This window comes from Anser anser (assembly GCF_964211835.1).
Source record: "Anser anser genome assembly, chromosome: 9".
NCBI lineage: Eukaryota > Metazoa > Chordata > Aves > Anseriformes > Anatidae > Anser > Anser anser.
The window spans coordinates 13,397,073-13,415,164 of record NC_139729.1 but is presented as its reverse complement, the minus strand read 5'-3'; the positions used below and the strand labels follow the sequence as shown (position 1 = coordinate 13,415,164).

General features: G+C 44.9%; 1 protein-coding gene across 2 annotated transcripts in view; it reads right to left on the bottom strand.

Moving 5' to 3' along the window:
- Positions 1 to 18,092, bottom strand: part of RYK (receptor like tyrosine kinase) — a 57,517-nt gene that overhangs the window by 37,903 nt on the left and 1,522 nt on the right. For both annotated transcript variants that reach the window (XM_083847777.1, XM_083847778.1), the window contains exon 2: positions 2,562 to 2,683. In XM_083847777.1, the coding sequence (XP_083703903.1) occupies positions 2,562 to 2,683 (122 nt within the window). The remainder of the gene's footprint in view (positions 1 to 2,561; positions 2,684 to 18,092) is intronic.

Sequence of the window (18,092 nt, the reverse complement as noted above, 5' to 3'; positions counted from 1 at the left end):
ACTACACAGCTGAAATTACTTAAAAAACATCTTCAACTGAAGTCAAAATTCTGTTTTCACTTGAAGAAGCTGATTCCACAAATGGTCATTCATTACGCACAGGACCTACTGTAGCTGAGTTATAAGTTCCTGTTGGAAACTCACCCTAACCCTCCAGACTCAGTTGAACTAATTCCATTTGACTTTGCATGTTAGCTTCTTTTTTCCCCTTTCTAAAAGGTCATGGGATACATTTATGTTCGCAAGCTACTGGGAACTAATTTTTCAATCAAGATGCCAACGGTAGGAGCATAACCCAGTTTCTGTACTCCTAGAAATGGCAATATGCCAATCCTAGAACATTTAGCACTGAAGATGTCAAGTGGTGCAATCACAGTAATTGAAGCAGGGCTACCTACACATGCAAAAGATAAAGGCAAGGACATCATCAGCAGGAGTCACAAAGATCCACCAAGGGGGGAACTAAGCTTCTGTAATGAAACAAACAGCCAGATGGATGAGCGGGGAGAAGTGGATGTTGTCTTCCTGGAGTTCAGCAAGGTCTTTGACACTGTTCCCCATAAGATTTTCATAGAGAAGCTATTGAAGTATGGCTGTTGAGCAGACAGTGAGGTGCACGGAAAAGTAGCTAAAGGGCCAGGTCCAGAGGGTAATGGTGCAAAATCAAGCTGGAGGCCAGTACTGAGCAGAGTACCCCGAGGGGTCGGCACTGGGGGACTGACCTGGACGATGGGGTAGAGTGCACCCTCTGGTAATTCGCAGATGACACAAAACTGGGGGGAACGGTCACCTCACCAGCAGGCCATGCAGCCATCTGTCCTCGATAGGCTGGAGAGGTGGACTGACAAAAATCTTGGGGAGTTCAACAAGGAGAAATGCAGAGTTCTGCCCCTGGGCAGGAACAACTCCAGAGCTGCTTTCCATCTGGGTGGCTTGCAGAAAAAGACCTGAGGGTCCTGGTGGACACCAAGTTGAACGTAAGTCAGCAACGTGCCTTGCCACCAAGGAGACTAATGGTATTCTTGGCTGCATTAGGCAAAGTATCACCAGCAGTGGTCCTTCTGCTCTACTCAGCATTGCTAAGGCCACACCTGGGGTACCATGTCCAGTTCTGCCCCCCCACACCACCCTCAGGACAAGAAAGACCTGGACATACTGGAGAAAGTCCAACAAAGGGCCACCAAGATGCTGGAGGGACTGGAGCACCCTTCCTATGAGAAGAGGCTGAGAGTGCTGGAACTTCAGCCTAGAGAAAAGGATATTTGGGGAAATCTCACCAATGTATATAGATACCTGAAGAGAGGGTGCAATGAGGACAGAGCCAGGCTCTGTTCAGTGGTGCCCAGTGCCAGGACAACATGCACAAACTGGAACACAAGAAGTTCTGCATAAGCATCGGGAAGCACTTTTGGACTGTGCAGGGGGAACAAATTGCCCAAAGAGGTTGTGAAGTCTCCTCCTTGGAGATCTTCAAAAGGCTTCTGGACATGGTCATGGGCAACCTGCTTTGGCTGGCCCTTCTTAATCAGGGGTTGGACCAGATGGACCCCAGAGGTCCCTTCCAATCTCAACCATTCTGTGATTCCGTAAAAAATTTCTATTCAAAACTCACAGATGGGGACAAGGAAACTCAGGGCAGGGACAGCAATGCACGTAGCTCCTAGCTGAAGCTGTTAGTAATGAGGAAACTCCTTCAAAGGTCCTATTCAAACGGCAAGTGACTGAAATGTCTGTGAAAGTGGAATGTGGTATGAAGTAGAAGGGCTGGCTTGCGTTGTATGCAATAACTCTGTGGGCCAAAATTCACATCTTGTAAGAAGTTACACCTCAGAGGAAAGAACACTGGCAGAAGCAGTCTTTAGAAATTGCATTGGTAGAGCTGTTAAACATTACTGGTTTTATCGCAGTCTTTCTTGTTTAAGAGCAAAATAACTATTGCTTGAGTTTAAAAAATGAACAAACGTCTGGCAGAGACTAAATAGATCATTTCATCTACAAAAATAAATTAAGTAACTGAAAATCCTTCAAAATGTAAAAGCATATGCAATCTTATGACAGCTGTTACTGCATGCCCCAGCTATGGTGATTAAGTAAAATGAAAATCCCCTTCCATTTAATTGAGACTCAAATAATAACATACTAGATGCTACTTTTATAGATTCTTCTCATCTCCAAGCATTTGTTTCTGGTAAACTCTAAAATACAAGTGCTCTGCATCTGATTTCCAGAGGCTTTAGTTCATGGCTGCCACTTCTGTGTGTTCAATTCACCACCAGAAGATATTACAGAGCCAGTAGCTTGTCTATCTGTCTATTCTGAAGCAAGAAGTATAACATATTTCAAAAGAAGTGCTTACCCTTTCTAAAAGAAGAGAGGGACAGTTTGGATATAGAGTATTTTAATTTATTGTCTGCAATCACATAATTATTTTAGCTTCTTAGTTCATTTCTTTTGCACTACCAGATGCTATTTTTTGCAAAGAAAAAAAATTCAGTTATAGCAGCAGGTATTCACTAAGTGAATCATGCAGCAAATACTCAAACACAATTATGCCTGCTTACCTTGGATTTAGCATACCAACTGAAGTGAAGATTGTTGGTCTCGCTGGGTATTAAGAGATTGAAGGACAATGCATAATGATTAACAACATCATTCCTCACATAAGATAACTCTGCATCAAGACCTGTGAAAAGAGCAGAACAAAGAAAGCAGTAAGAGGGCAGGACAGAACCAGCAGCACCACACCACAACAAAGCAGCTCTCAGTACCACCAGCTCCACTCGTTGCTTGGAAGTTTAAGCACATACTTCCTCAAGTCCATAAATGCAATTGCAGGCTTGGAGATCAGTGCTCACACGTCAGAGTGCTTCAAACTCCTGGGAAAGCAACAATTTCACAGAGATGCCGCAGCCTAATAAACAGGTAGAAGCTGGAATGCGGTGGAAGGAAACAAGACTTTTCACATGATGCATTACCTCCAAAAGAGTCCTTACTCCACAAGGATCATTACAGACCCTCATGAATGAACCTCTGTCTGCTGCTGGGAATCACACGTCCAATTTTGCTCCTATTTACAACTGTGTACCCTCAAAACAAACTGCTTTGGATTATCAGCTCTTTAATTGTAGGTAATTCCTCCCAGAATAGCCCATTTCTTGAGCACCCTCCAAACCACTGAGGCTGACACCCATGCACTATGGAGTCAACTTCAAGGCAATTGCATTGGAAACACAAAGCACGTAATGAGAAATGCCATTTGTACACCAAGTAATACTAATGTTTAATGTCTACCATTTGCTTTCTGAACATTTCAGTAAACCCAGAAAACTGAAAGACCCACAGAGCTATTTACTACAGAACATTAAAGTGCATTTTTTGTAAACAAGATACATAGTCTGATATTAAAAATACTGAAGCTGCCATTATCTTTCACTGCACGTATTCCAAGGACGCAATAAATACAGGGTAGGACCCTATAGCTTGCCCTGGGTGTCATTAGCAATTAGTGGCAAAGCAGCCACTACAAATTAGCCCCATTCCCTACAGCTTCTAAATGAATTGTCAGCTCCATATTCTCAGGCCAAAACAATACTGCATTTGGCATCAACACCATTTTGTCTCAACTCGAGGCATCTTCTTCCACTGCTCCCAGTTCAATGCTACCCATGCTCAGCAAAACGTCGACACAGTAAGAGAACACCTGAGCACATCAGACGCAGGTGCACGCCCCAAGCAGGAGTTATGCAGCACGAACAGAGTTCATTTAAAATCTTCACAGTAAGACTGGGAACATAAATAACAGAGCTATTTTTATTATGGCTAGATAGTCAAGAAAACTGGAGAGGCTACCACTCCAGCAAGACAGCATTTAAGGCACCCTGAAGTTATTCCAAGAATTTAGGGAAGTACAAAAGGTTGTATGTTTTGGTGGTGGTGGTTTTGTGTGTGTTTTTTTTTTTTTTTCTTTCTTAAGAAATAGAACACAAACTGTGTAGACATGCTGCATTTGATGAAAGGGAGAATCAGCTTAAGAGAAGTAATTCTTCCTGTTTCATGCAAAAACTGAACACAGATCAGGGCAGAGTGCTAAGTGCTCGCTTGTTCCAGCACTTGATTTAATCCACCTTGCTTTCACAAGACACAGAAATACAGCCAAGACATTCTTCTTCCTTCTTGTTACCGTTAACCACTTTTATTCCCTGCTGGCTCATTAACGTCCTGAAACACGACCAAAACCCAAGGGTATATAACCACAGACGCAGGGCGGGGGGAGAACCCTAGAGACTGGATGTACAAAACACATCCATCGAACAGAGCAATCCGAAGGAGCCACGCTCTCAAACAAGACCCTGAACAGGAAGAGACACGTGATCCTTTATGTGCTGACTATAGCCAGCCTGAGACAGTATTAAGTTATATATATATATATAAGTAAAGGTTAAACCTCACCTCTCCAATTTGTCCATTTTTCCACTCAAGAATTAATGAGAAGTACAAGAGCACATCCACCAGTAAAATACAGAGGAGGGGGGACAAGCACACACCTATCTTGAACCAAAATTAAAACTCTGAAAGAAGAGAAAGAGAACTTTCCAAACAACTGACCCACCTAATTTCAATGTGCGCACATCCCTATAGACAAAATCTGCATCAGATGTAGACAACACGGACAGGTGTGTGTGAAAGAGCTCACAACTATCTGATACTTGCTGTTAGATCTGAACATAACAATGGGAAAATTTACGGGCATGAACTGATTAAACAAAGTATTTATATTAAATCCAGTATGTACAAGTTATTCCAATAAATTACAAGGACAAAAGAACTAGCAGGTGAAACAACAATGTGGAACAATGAAATTGCTTTTGGAATAAAACCGCCTTCTCTCGCTGATAAAGGGTCTTGCCAATAATTTGAGGTTCAAGAAAACGATGGTTCAGAACTTGTAACATCATGAAATTTTCAAGGTGACAGTCCCTGATTTAATATAAACCTTGTAGAGAAATTGATTATAGGAAATGAACATGTGCACAGCAATAAAAGCGGCCATTATAAAAATTGGCCTTTATAAAAGTCACGTAAAAGGCTCCTTTAATTGAAGCCAGCAAACAAATACCTCGATGTGCAATGAGATCTAAAGGTGTACAAAACCAAGTTACCCTGCAGCAGATCAATCACATCTTTAAGCTTTAACAGAAGGAGCGTGCTAAAACATTGAGTAATTTCATTATATAGACCACTAGCGTATTAATGTCTGTACTTCCATAAAAAGCTAGATACTAACAAGTGACGTTGATTACATGAATTTAAAAGCATTATTTAAGAGCAGCATGAGAATCAATGTCAAATTTTATTGCTTCAAAAAATTATGCTCCAATTAAAATGCTGGCACATAAAAATAATTTAAGAGGTTTCCTAGTACAGCTCTTAATTCTTAAAGAGAAATCTGCCTGGCTCACTAGACTTCTATGAGCATAGTAAATGCACGCCCAAATGCTGTAACAGATAAATACATACGTGGGAAATGTCCGTGTCTCAGCACTGTATGGTGCATATATTTATTTATTTATTTTAACTTCGACACACCACCAATTAAAACACTTTGCCCCATAGCACATCCTTTCCATCAGCAGACTACAGACAGAACTCAGTGTGCTGTGCATGTCTGATGTGGACGCAGGTTCTCATAAAGCAAGCTCCCACCTCCCTCGCTGGTACGGTTCTCCTTCCAGACTATGCTCCCATCCCTAATTTTTCATCACCCCTCACTCCTCCAGAATCCCAATTTCCTCATGTGCTTTGTCTATATAATTACCTTGACCTTCCAACAGATCATGAATAGAAGAATAGTGGTTGAACTTGCGAGCCAGGAGACAGCAAGGTGCAGCGTCTCGGTGCGAGCAGCCAGGAGGAGGTTGTGCCTGCCCAGGAGGAGCCAGGTGCTGACGCGGCTCCCACCACAGGAATACTCACCACAGTGGTGACAGCCAGGGGGCCGTGCAAACTGCGTGTTCCTGATCCACCGCTTTGCTCCGCCGGTCCCTGAGCTTCCTCTGAGCTGCAGTTCTTGTGCTTGCAGGAACTGGTTTCCCCATACCTACAGAAATTACTCGGCAACGCTGCAGCAGCAGCGGGTACGCTCCACAAGCATTTTAGCCAGTGTAAGGAACAATCTCACTCCACATGAGTTGCACGGGTTCTTTTCTCATCAAAAAAAGCCACGTGGCACAGCCTGCCAGGCCCCAACAGCCACCCTGTGCGAGGACACCACCGCAAACCCCTTGGGAAAGTTGCTTCCAGTGCTTCTCTTCCCGCAAATTTGGGCTAAGAGGACAATGCTCAGCCTCACTGAGGAGTCAAATAGGTTCAGTTATGTTGAGTACTGGCTGTGAACCACTCCTATGCAGTTCGGATTTTTGTTCTTAGTTATCTACCTACCTTTTTACACACGATGAAACTGTGCTGGCCTCACTACTTAGATTTCCAGCCTGATTAAGTCATACCATTAACTCTCCAGAGCAGCCATTAAAACTGATTTAGGAGTTTGCAGGAAACACTTGAGGCTCCATTACCGTGACAGTTTATTTAATTCAGAATTGCCTTTATTCTGCATTTCACCTTTTTTCTAATTCAGACATGCATACTCACATCTACATGCAACATTATTTAAACCTTCAGCAAGCCTAGTTCAGGAAGTAAAGCTGGCAAAAAGCTAATGGAGGTTCAAGACAACAACAAAAACACCACAGGGGAACACTTCTCAGTCAATTTAGCTCCCTGATTTAGTGAGGATGCTCAGGAGCACCCCAAATGGAGGGCAAGACTGCAGCAACACTAACCTAGAGCTTATGCTAAAATGTTATTGTGACCTTATCCAGATAGTAAAGGCTTTTTTTTCCCCCCTCTCCAAACCACGTGTAGAGCCCACACCTGCAATCTCAATTTTTGATGTTTGCTTTTTTAATGTGTAAGTCTCTTTCAAATACAGTAGCAGCGTAAGACGTAATCAGCCTAGGTAGCAGGTTGCTGGGGAAAAGAAAGAAAGAAAGATTAGTTTTCCAAGTACCTAAGATTTCAATAATGCCTAACAAAGTAATAATGCTCCACGAAATCATATTGACTGACACCATTTGGAAAAAATAAATGTAATTCTGCCAGATGACAGGCTCCTCCTATGTTAAACTCTCTCTCCACCTCGCATCCTAAGTAAGGCAAATATGCCAGAGCACACAGAACCTCCTGGAACAAGCCCAGATTGGTATGTTTTTTCAATATGCAGTGATAAAAGGAGAAAAAGGCTGCAGAAGAAATAACAGGATGCATTACAAACCGCTAGAGAACATGGGAAGCTCTTCAATAATGATTTTCTAGCCAAAGTAGTAAAACTTAAAGAAAAGGGAGGAGAACCTTAAAAAGAAATACCAAAAATTGTTAGGTTACAAACTGCAGGGGAGGAAAGGCAACTTGGCGCGGATGCCTCCGTTGGGTTAAGCAGTACATTGGCCATCGGTGAACAACTTAAAACATCGGCTGCAGTTGTGCTTTGGCAAGCGTCCTTAAACAAGCCCACGTGCACAATACCAAGGGATTTAGCTTCTCATTGCTGGAACCTGACTAACCTACACCAGCTCACATGAACTGTAAGACCAATGCTTTGCTTTCATTTCAAGGCAAAACCGACACCCTTTTACCCAGGCAACCCCTAAATTTCATTATGAACTTCCACAACTTTGTACCCTGCCAGCCTTGGGCACAAGCTTGAAAGAATAAATTAAACTTGAGCACAGACAAAAAGGTGAATTTAAGCAGCACCACAGAGAAAGTGTCATTCTTCTCGCTGTTTAACATAACAAAACATCTGAAGAAGCTCAGAAAGGAAGGGGAGAGGCTGATTTTCCTTCCCAAATGCAAAAGATGCTGGGCAGCCCTTGTGTTCACTACAAAATTGGATCATGTCAGTCTAGCAGCCTAACAAAACACTTCTTTTCAAATGCCCTTGTGCAAAAGCAGTCTAGCTTCAAGTCTTCTCTTTTTTTTTTTTAAGCACAATATACAAAAGAAGCTTGCCTCTATCAGCATGGGAAAAATTAGACTTTATCCTTATGAAGCAAATCTGTCCTACAACATGCACTAGCAGTAACATGTTTTCCTTACAGAAGGAGCCTATTTAGGCTAAAACCCCAAGCAGCAGACCTCAAATCATCCCAATGCAATTCTGAAATACCCTGTCTAAAACACAAGAGAATTAAAACAAGTGTGCAGTGCAAGAGTTAGGTGGACTGCTGTTAGACTAGAGCTCATAATCATATTGCAACAAGTAGCATCCCAGTAAGAGCAATCTGGTAACAATAGCTGACATAACTGGCCCTCCCAGCTGCCTACCCAGCCCTCCGGTAGACTCCTGTCTGCGTACACGAATGACTGAAATAAATGCCAATTTTCTTAATATGCTAGTCTGTAATTTGTAAGAGTTTCTTCATAAACAGCTGAGAAATCTCCGCAGCGTGATGCAAAATCACTGCAGCCGTCACAAAGCAAGCCACTCTTGCTCCTGAGTCACAGGCACCGAAAAAAACCAATTGAGAAGAGCTGCATGGTGAAACAACTTACTAGCTTTGTGTAAATACTGCATTTCTCCAGAGCTTCACGTGCTCCAGAGAACAATAGCTCGTCTCCTGAGGATCTCGTCCAGGTCAGCCCTCTGGCCAGAGCATGGACTTCTGCTCCAGGGTGAACATCCACAGGAGACAAAGAACCTCAGGCTTCAACATCCTTTCACCATCATCTATTGCCCTGGTCCGTGCAACCTACACCTTAAAAACAAAGGTTTTTCCCAGCACTGAGCAATTTCCTTTGTTGAGGGAAGGTACTGTATAGTTCTGTCCCCTCCGCCCATCTTCACTCGTTATAAATGCACCCGAAGCTTGAAACGCCCGCCTCAGATCCTAAGCCTTGCTGGTGACTTCCACAGAAGGTTCCACAAATACGTGCTGAAATACTTTTGATATTTTAATATATGAGGCTAAGCACATGAAAACAAGGCTGTAAAATTAAAAATCAGCGCTTGGCTACAGAAACTTCTTTTGTAGGGTAAAAGAGCGCTTTCCCAGAGCAAGCCTTCCTAATTTGAATGTATTTAATTAGTTCCGCTCGGCAATCAACATACACAAGGCTGAAAACACAACTGGGAGTTAAAAAACAAGGAAATCAAATACAAATTCCATATGCATCAGTTTCATTTAGAAAACAGTGAACTATTGGAAATGTAACACTAAGCGTCTGAAAATATAAATGGTTCTTACATCCTATTTGCACACAGCCAGCATACCCAACAACGAAAGCAGACTTTCTTTAATAAAACGAGCAACAGATGAAGACCTCCTACTGCATTTTTAGTTCTCCACAATGACTCTCCAATAACTCTCCAGTTATGGCTGCCAGTTGGGAATTTGGGCTGAACTATTTGCTTTTAAACATTGTGCGGGTCACAAGTCTCTGGAAAAGATGACTGATGACCAACATGCCACTAGGAAAAGAGTAAAACCTTAACATGAAGATGAGGAAGAAGCGGCTTTTGCTTTCATAACCCAGGTGCTAAAGAAAGTCAAGGGACATGGCGCAGTGGCAAGCTTGGAAGACAAACCACCAGGCAGCAACCCGCCAGTGCTCATCAATACCTTTGCTAACTTTTGCTTAGGAACTTTCCTTCCCTGACTGTTGAATAGCCCTTCCCCTAAGACCTGAGACTTGGGAAAAGAACAAGACAAAAGAACCCCCACGCACACACTTTTTCTTTAAACAGCTTCCCACCTCTGCATAGTTCATTGCCTGTGTGCATCTCTGTCTCACCCAAGAGCTCTTTAAACCATTTTTCTAACCTTCAGTCTGTGCTTTGCTAGAAAGGAGCGTCTTCTAACCCAGTACCACACACCTTGAAAAAAAAACAAAAAAAGGTATCAAGTGCACAGAAAAGGTCAGAAGTGAAATCACTGCTTGACACATCACTAAAGCATCCCGAAACGGGCAAATTCTTTGTGGAGGTGCTCTACATCAGCTTGCTTGTGTAGCGTGGTGGCTGGTGAGGCTCCAGAATGAAATCCATTCTTACCTGGCCAGAAAACCTCTCCCAGCAGAGGCATACGCCTCACTGCCAACGGCACGATTGCTTTGTAAGCTCACCTCGCTGCGCCTGGCAGGAGCGGAGATTATACAGATTGGTTATTTACACAAAGGGCTGTTTACACCTCTGCAGAGCTAACTTTTCACCAGCAGGAGATGGCAGACAGTAGGCAAGGCTTTCAACCTAAGGAATCATTTAACATAACTTCAAGGCACGACTGCATCCTTGAAAACCAACCAAGACTCCATAGCAGGGGATCTGAGTAGGAAATTTCGCAGCAGCTAGCAAACGGGAAGGAAAACCCTTAGCTGAGAGCTCTCATTAAATCCTGACAAATATTCACTGACGGATCACCCACAATGCACCTTCCTGATGCTGTTTTCATCTAATCGATGCAATTTGCCTTACAGATGCTGAATTTGCAAGTTTAACACCACTGGCAAACAACATTTTTCTCACCAAAAGGCATTTGTAGAAGTCACGGAGCAGACCTTCAACAGGAAGCTTCCCCACGGAGATGGCACTTGCTGAAGCGAAAGCAAGTTGGACGAGATGATCTCCAAAAGGTGTCTTCCCCACCCCAACCTTTTTATGATCCTTATTTAACTTAATCCACACCAAAAGACGTTGAAGGCTCCTAACGCCCAGCTGCTTACCCTTTTGTTTGTCTCTGAACAATAGCAACAACTCCACCTCAACAGCCTGTCTGCTTATTCTTCCTTCCTTCACTTAGAGAAAAATCTTCATTTTTCTGACAGATAGGCTACAAAGACAGCTGAGAAAAGGGTTAGAAGACCACACTGTCCTTAACTGCGAAAAAACTATTTTAGTAGAATACAAGTAAACTGTTCTGAGAACACTTTTAAAATGAAATTTGCTCATTTGAAACTTAAAAGGAAAAAAAAAAACCACCACCTCTCAACAAAACCACAAGTGGCTTTGCCAGGTCAGTGCACATGAGTTCCCTGAAGGGTTGAGTCCAAAACAGAGATGCTGAAGAGAAGCATGGCACTGAGATATTTGAAGGCAGGCAAAAGTTGGTTCCAGGAACCTACGTATCTAGTACCCGAAGCAGCAGGCAAGGGTAAGTGGGATGGCTGGGATAAGAATGGTGCAGAGACAGGGCTGGAGGTGACAGAGGGAACTCTGATTTGCTCGGTAAAGTTTGCTTTATGATTCAATTATATACAACTTGATCCTTAGCACACAGTAGCTAGGAACATTTATGAAATAAAAAAGTAACTTATTAGTAATGGCAAGCATCCCAGATATCATCATTGTATCAAGAAGTTCCATGTGTTTAAATTGTTCCTTTTGAATTAGAAGGAAAGTAACCACTGGGACTAGATAACAGAAAGGTCCCACGCTCATGAACTGCTAGTGTGCGACAGAACACGCCTTGAAATAAACAGCTTCAAGTGAAATGCTCACGGGTATCACAAACCCTTTAGGACTGTTTTGCTGTAATCCTCCTGGCCGAAAGGTAACCACCTAACCAAGATACACCATGAGTCATTTGGACTCGTGAGCAGTGTGTGTTTGCAATATTTTGGTGTCACCTACCCACAGAAGCTGTGCCACCTTTTTTTTTTTTTTCTTTTCATTAGAGTAATCCATCCCCCTGCTGACAGAGTGATCCCAGCAGGACAAGCACTACAGTTCAGCAGTGCTGGCACCTTCTGAGCAGTGCCCCAGCCAGCAGCCACATGGGCACGATGAGCTCAGGAACGAGTACTCAGCTGAGTATAAGTTATAAAAAACATAAAACACACACAGAGCCCTCCCTCAATGCATCAGACCTGTTGGCTTCAAGACTCCTGCTTTATTTCCATGACTGACAGCACTGCCGAAGGGATAAATCAGCCCCTGTGCCTGTTCAGGCACTTGGGAAGGTTTCGACACAACGCCATGACTTGGCTGAAACACCACCAAACTCCACCCAAACCTAGACAGGTCCCTTCACCTCCATGGCGACCTCTCTACTCAGAAGAAAAATTAAAGCGCCACAGCTTTCATTTTATAAGGAATTACTCCACAAGGCCATCAAGTAGCTTCCTAAAGGCCAACACACCGCAGAGGACAAGCACTTTTAGTTTACCAACCTGCTCGAACTCACCGTGCTAGCTCTCGCATCACAGCTGCAGCTTCCCAAGCCAACCAGCAGCAGCCCCAGCGCTTATGTTACTGCCCTTATCTTTCCCAAGCAGCATGGTGAAATCAATATGCTGGTTAATTTAATTACAGCCATTCAACACCCGGTAAGTGGCAGCGGAATTCTAAAGCATCACATTAGTTTCATGCTGTTGCTTCTGCTCCCAGATCTCCAGAGCGGTCAGGGCAAATATGTGAGTTATCCGCTTGAAAGAAGGACAAAGGCAGAGCTGGAAGAGGAATAATGCGTTTGAAGCCTCTGCCATCGCGCCCTTTGTACCGCCACAAGGCATTCGCAGGGAGTGTCAGCATTCATTCTTACACGGGATCTGCTGGTGCTGCCGCCATTCAGGAAAAAAAGAAAAAAAAGCTTCAATTCGTGAGGCACATCTGATTAAATGCGCTTCAGCCTCCTTGCCTTCACAGCTGCGTCCCGAGGTACAACTGTAAGTGCACACCGCTTTACTAGAGGAACAGCCTCCAGCTCGGGGCCCTTCCACTGCAAGCCAAGCAGCAACACCCCGGTGATCCTCTGGTGCAGGCAGTTTCAGGCAGGAATCAGTCAGCAAGAAATCCTCTCCTGCTAGAGCTCAGAACTACGATACGTGTGGAATTTGACTCATTAATTCAGCTTTTCCAGTATCAAAACACAACTGTGAATACCAGAGGAGGAGGAAACAAAACAACACTTCCTCAAATACCTGACCTGTTAAGGTACCCACATACCAGCGAGCACAGCAGAGCTGGCCGCACAGCTCTGGCTTCCAGGAAAATGCCACCCGGAGATTCTTCACACCTGCAAGCATGTTCCTTATCTGCTGTACTTCCCTCTGCCCAGCTGGTGTTTAATAGTGTCAGTCCCTGCCTTCCTCCCAGCACCGTGAGCCCTTCTTTCTGGCTCTTCTCATGCATGAAGGGAGCTCTTTGCCTTCATTTCCTCTCTCTTGTCCCCATTCTGCCCACAGACCAGAGGGAGAAGGAGAGCACGTGCTCAAAGAGACCGAACAATTTGTGGTGAGAAATAAGATGCTGCCAAACAGAATGCAGGTGTAAAACCACAGGAGCGAGGAATGCAGCTCTGGGATTTTGTTTTCCTGGCAGGCTCAGAGGTCAGACTGCTCCCAAGGCCCCGACACACGAACGTTACAGGAACCACGCACATTTATCACGGGACAGACCTGGGCCTCACAGGAGCCGAAATGGCTGCTTCCTCCCAGGCTGAGTGCAGACACAGAGCACAGGGAAGCCAAGTCCCAGCTGCCCACGGCGTCCTCCTCGTCAGCCGGTTTGCAGAAGGGCCCGGCACGGGCCTCCAGCATCCTTCAGTTCCAGCACACACACTGGTGTGATCAACCCAGCCTCAGAAACCCACCGCAGCAATCCAGGGTAGATCAATGCAATTAAGACCTGGACTTCCCTCAGCCCATCAGCCCTCGGAATGGCAGCAGAAAAGGGGATTTCCAGGCAGTCCTCACCCAGGCTACAAGCCGCCTCCACCGGCTACTGTAAACTCCTGGAAGCATATTCCTCTGCTGGTTTGTAAACATTACAAACACGGGTTTATACGACTGCACACATCTCTGAAGAAAAAGCCGTCCATACACTATTTGAACTGAGTAAATTAACAGCGAGGTAACAGCACGGAGAAAGGCAGAGGAACTCCAAATGCAGCTTGTTCTCATAAACCTCAGAACAATATTGACATGAACTGTGGTACTCGGTAAATCAGATGGACAAGCATCCAAGCAGACTGGAGGGCTCCAAACCGAAAACAGATTGCTCAACTCCGTGATGCAAGCGACTTGTCCCAACCTGCTGCAGCTCGCCACACACCAGATGTTGCTGCACGCGGCCTCGCACAGCCCCGCCACCCCTCATCCCGCTGGGTTCGAGGGGGCTTGAGAGACGTCCACCTACTGAAAAACCATCCAGTAAGCACCTATCACCTAAGGGGCTTTCCAGGGACAGGTGATAAAATAGTTACCCTAACCCGGTGCATCCGTTCCAGTGGCACACACGAGCACACTTTGAGGCCACCAGCAGCTGCTCAGTGTTTTGTGCACGGCGTCCGTCAGGGCAGAAGCTTGCTTTCCTGCTAGCAGTGTGCACCTGCTGTACGTTTTTGAGTTCATTTCAAGTGAAAAAATTCCTTTTCGTTTTGCATATACCATGCAAAAATCTACAATTCTTCAGTGGCAAGCACTTAAAAGCTAGAAAATGAAGATTTAAGAACATTTGCCCAAAAGAACCAGATTCTGAGCTACAGGTCACGTATCACATGGACACGTGCCTCAGGACCTCAGGGCACTCAGCCACCTGCTCTTCAGCAGACAGCTCATCCATTCGGCTGCAATGATAGAGGCACGTTGGCGTGCGGTTTCTGTCCTGAGCGGGTTTCGTGTACAAGCACCTGCATTTTGCCCATCTCACGTGGAAATCTATGTCAGGTGCTACTACCAAAACTCACTCAGAGCACAACGCCAGCTCAGCGGTGGTGCTCCAGGCTGCGATGCTGCGGCAGGCAGGTGCGAGCAGGCTTTGACCAAGGCTCTGAACCATTTCAAGAATCACAGGAAATGGATACTTTGACTTCCCAATAATTTTAACATCACAGCACATCGATTTTCAGGTCCTTTTCACAACAGGGAGAACTAACCAGGCAAGACACAGCCAGGAGGATCTCCGGTCACTGCAAACACCACGAAGCACTGCTGCCCAAACAGCAACGTTAAGAAACCCGCTCCATGTCACTAAATGGAGCCACCTGAGACAGTTCAGCAAAAGGCCACCGAGCTGCTGGAGGGCCTGGAGCCCCTCTACTGTGAGGAGAGGCTGCAGGAGCTGGGGCTGGAGCAGGGGAGGCCGGGGGAGCCCACCTGTGCCCATGGGTGCCTGCAGGGAGCTGCCAGCAGGACGGAGCCGGGCTCCTTGCGGTGGTGCCCAGGGACAGGGCAGGGGGCACTGTAACAGATTTTGCATCAGTTTTGCACCTCACTTAACTAGACAGCTGCACGCTGGTTTCAAATGAATTTCTAGAACACATAAGAGAAGTCGCATGTTAATTTAACTCTGTAATTAAGCAAGAGCAAACAGAAAACCAACAGCACACCACACTCAGTATGAATAACCAGAAGAAACTAGGACAAAGATAGTAACTTCGCAAACTCCTTGCAAACGCTGTAGGACTTCTGACTTAAAGATTCTCCTGCAATCCCATTAGCTCCCTCCCTTTAGTACAGCCCCTCATATAAACGCCTTACAATAGCTTTAATTACAGGACCACGCGGTATTTTTTTCCCCACAGGACTTCAGTCTTGTTAATATTCAGGCTAGACCTGTCTTTAAACAGAACCAGAGCTGTGTTATGAGGAAGACTATCCACAAGACCAATGTCATAGCTGACAGGTTTGCAGCCCACAAATAAAAAATACTGCAGGGACAGAAAGAACGGCCAGGAACTCACAGCTGAAACTCAAGTCCGAGAGAGATGCACCCTGAATGCATTAAATGCTAAAAAATGCTGCGTACTTTTAAAAGATCTTATCAATTCCTTAATAATTAGAGCTGGCTACCTATATTAATGGGTACTTTTGACGTTACTTTCTAAATCTTGGTTTGTTATCTGCGAAGCAGGGATACGTGTGCCTTTGTATCACAGACCCTGCAAAAAGGAAGCGATGAAGCACCGCAGCAGACAAATACCACATTCTGATTTCATGGGAGGATTTGAATGGAAGTCACTAAATAAAAGTACAGAGCACCTACTGAATAACTCACCACTGATTTAACACCATCCTACCTGCGTGTTTAGCACCATGGCCCGGTCACTAGAATAAAGCACTACAACCACACGGCGCTGTCGTGCATGTAGAGGAAGCTGCTTCGCCAGACGAACAGTATGTTTAGCTTTATGTGCAGATTCACGCTAATTGGAAAAAGAGAACTGCCATTGTCCACACAAGCCAACTGCAAAAAGCTACGGGACACCACGCTGGCAGCGCTCGCAGACATCCCTAAGAGGAGTTGTGGTGCTCTGGACAGCTCTCCCCAGCAAGCATCACCCCACGTCACCTCTGTCTCGCACCTCTGGCTGCTGCTGCCACCGCTCAGGCTGTGCCCTGACCCACTGCCATCTCCTCCTACCTCCATCCCACCTGCTGCCGAGCCCCGCCTGGCGGGATCGCCACCCGGCACATGTGAAAACCACAGCTTTTCTTTCCCATAGGATCACAGTTTGGACGGCTGAGAACAAATTCCATGGGAACGGCAAGAGACATTTCTGACAGAGGGAGCATCTGTCTGCCATATAGCAAGTCCTGCTTTCAGATCATGGGAATGCTGCAGCTTTTTCAAAATACAAATTGATCTCACACAACAAGACAAGCCAGTTTTCACCAGTTTTCGTCTGTAAATGTAAAGTTTTGATGATTTCAAAACAATTCATCTTGAGGCAGACACATGGTCAGAATCACATGGAATAACGGTGGAAATCTGGCATAAACGCCCAGGGAAGCAGAAGGCAGTTTTCACTGTAAACCATACCATTTGCGCTTTCTCCGCTTCACAGAAAGAGCAGCCACGAATAATCTTAAGTCAATATTTCTTCACCTTCCACGTAGAAGAGCCACAGTCTCAATAAAAAACACAAAGTGTGTTTCAGTACGGCACGGAACCCTCATTTCTGAGCAGTGGTCCCCTGAGCCAGTACAACCTGGCAAGCAGTGGGGCCAGCAGACCTTACCCCAGCCGCCGAGGACGCTCCAGCTTCGCAGGGAGGATGCACTCTATCACAGTCTATGGTCAAATCAACATGTTTGCGTGCTTACGTTTGCTCCCGATCAAGTTTGTGATCTAAACAAGCACCCGAGCGACATTAGGAAACATGGAAACACACCACAGGCTGTAGCAACTGTGTAACACTTGGGTTTATTAGCACTTCAGAGAGCCTCAGAGTTTTCCCTTCAACCGCAGCAAGACGGTAGCAAGAGACTGAGTTTCTTTAGAAACAAAAGATACAAGAAACTAGCTTTTATGTTTATACTCGCAGTTTCAATGAACCTATCAGTTTACTTCGCTAAGCACTGTCATCTTCCTATCTACTGTGACTTGTCCTAGTGTCCACTGAACCACTGGCTTCCTCAAAGAAGCCGTAGGAACTGGAAAACCTCTGCTCACTTGGGCAGCTCACCCATGCCGATCCGAGCATTTTCAACAATAAACTGGATTTGACGTAAACACACTACAGATACTACAGGGGGGAACGTTTTAAAGGAGCAGATTGTTTTGTCTTCAGAAGTGTGAAGAACTGCAACCAATGCATTTGTGTCCCTTTGGGCTTTCTTCTACGTGAGGAATACATGCAGGTACCTGAGATCTGTGCCTAGATGCCCAGCTAGACTACACCTTATCTGCGACAGCTAGTACGTAGGACAGAATACCCCTAAAACGCAATCTGTTCATCAGGATCTATAAACTGATACTTCTTCCAGAGCGCTAAAAACCTGTTATTTCCATGGTAGACTCAAGTTTATCCAAGCCTTTGGGGTCGCAGAACAGATCATTACATTGCAGATATTTTAAGCAATGTAAAACAGCTACAGACAACTTGAACAGTAAGTGACTTTAGCCGTGTTAGCATGCCCATAAGGGAAACTATGGAGTGCAATATAACTTTAAAAAAAAATCTTCCTTCTTCATGTTATGATTAATGATGAATAATTACAGTAGTGGACCAACCGAAGCCTGAGCAAGTCCATCTACGACACATTTCAGGCACTAGACTTTGGATAGCTCAAACCTTACCATTCAGTATTTCCAAGAT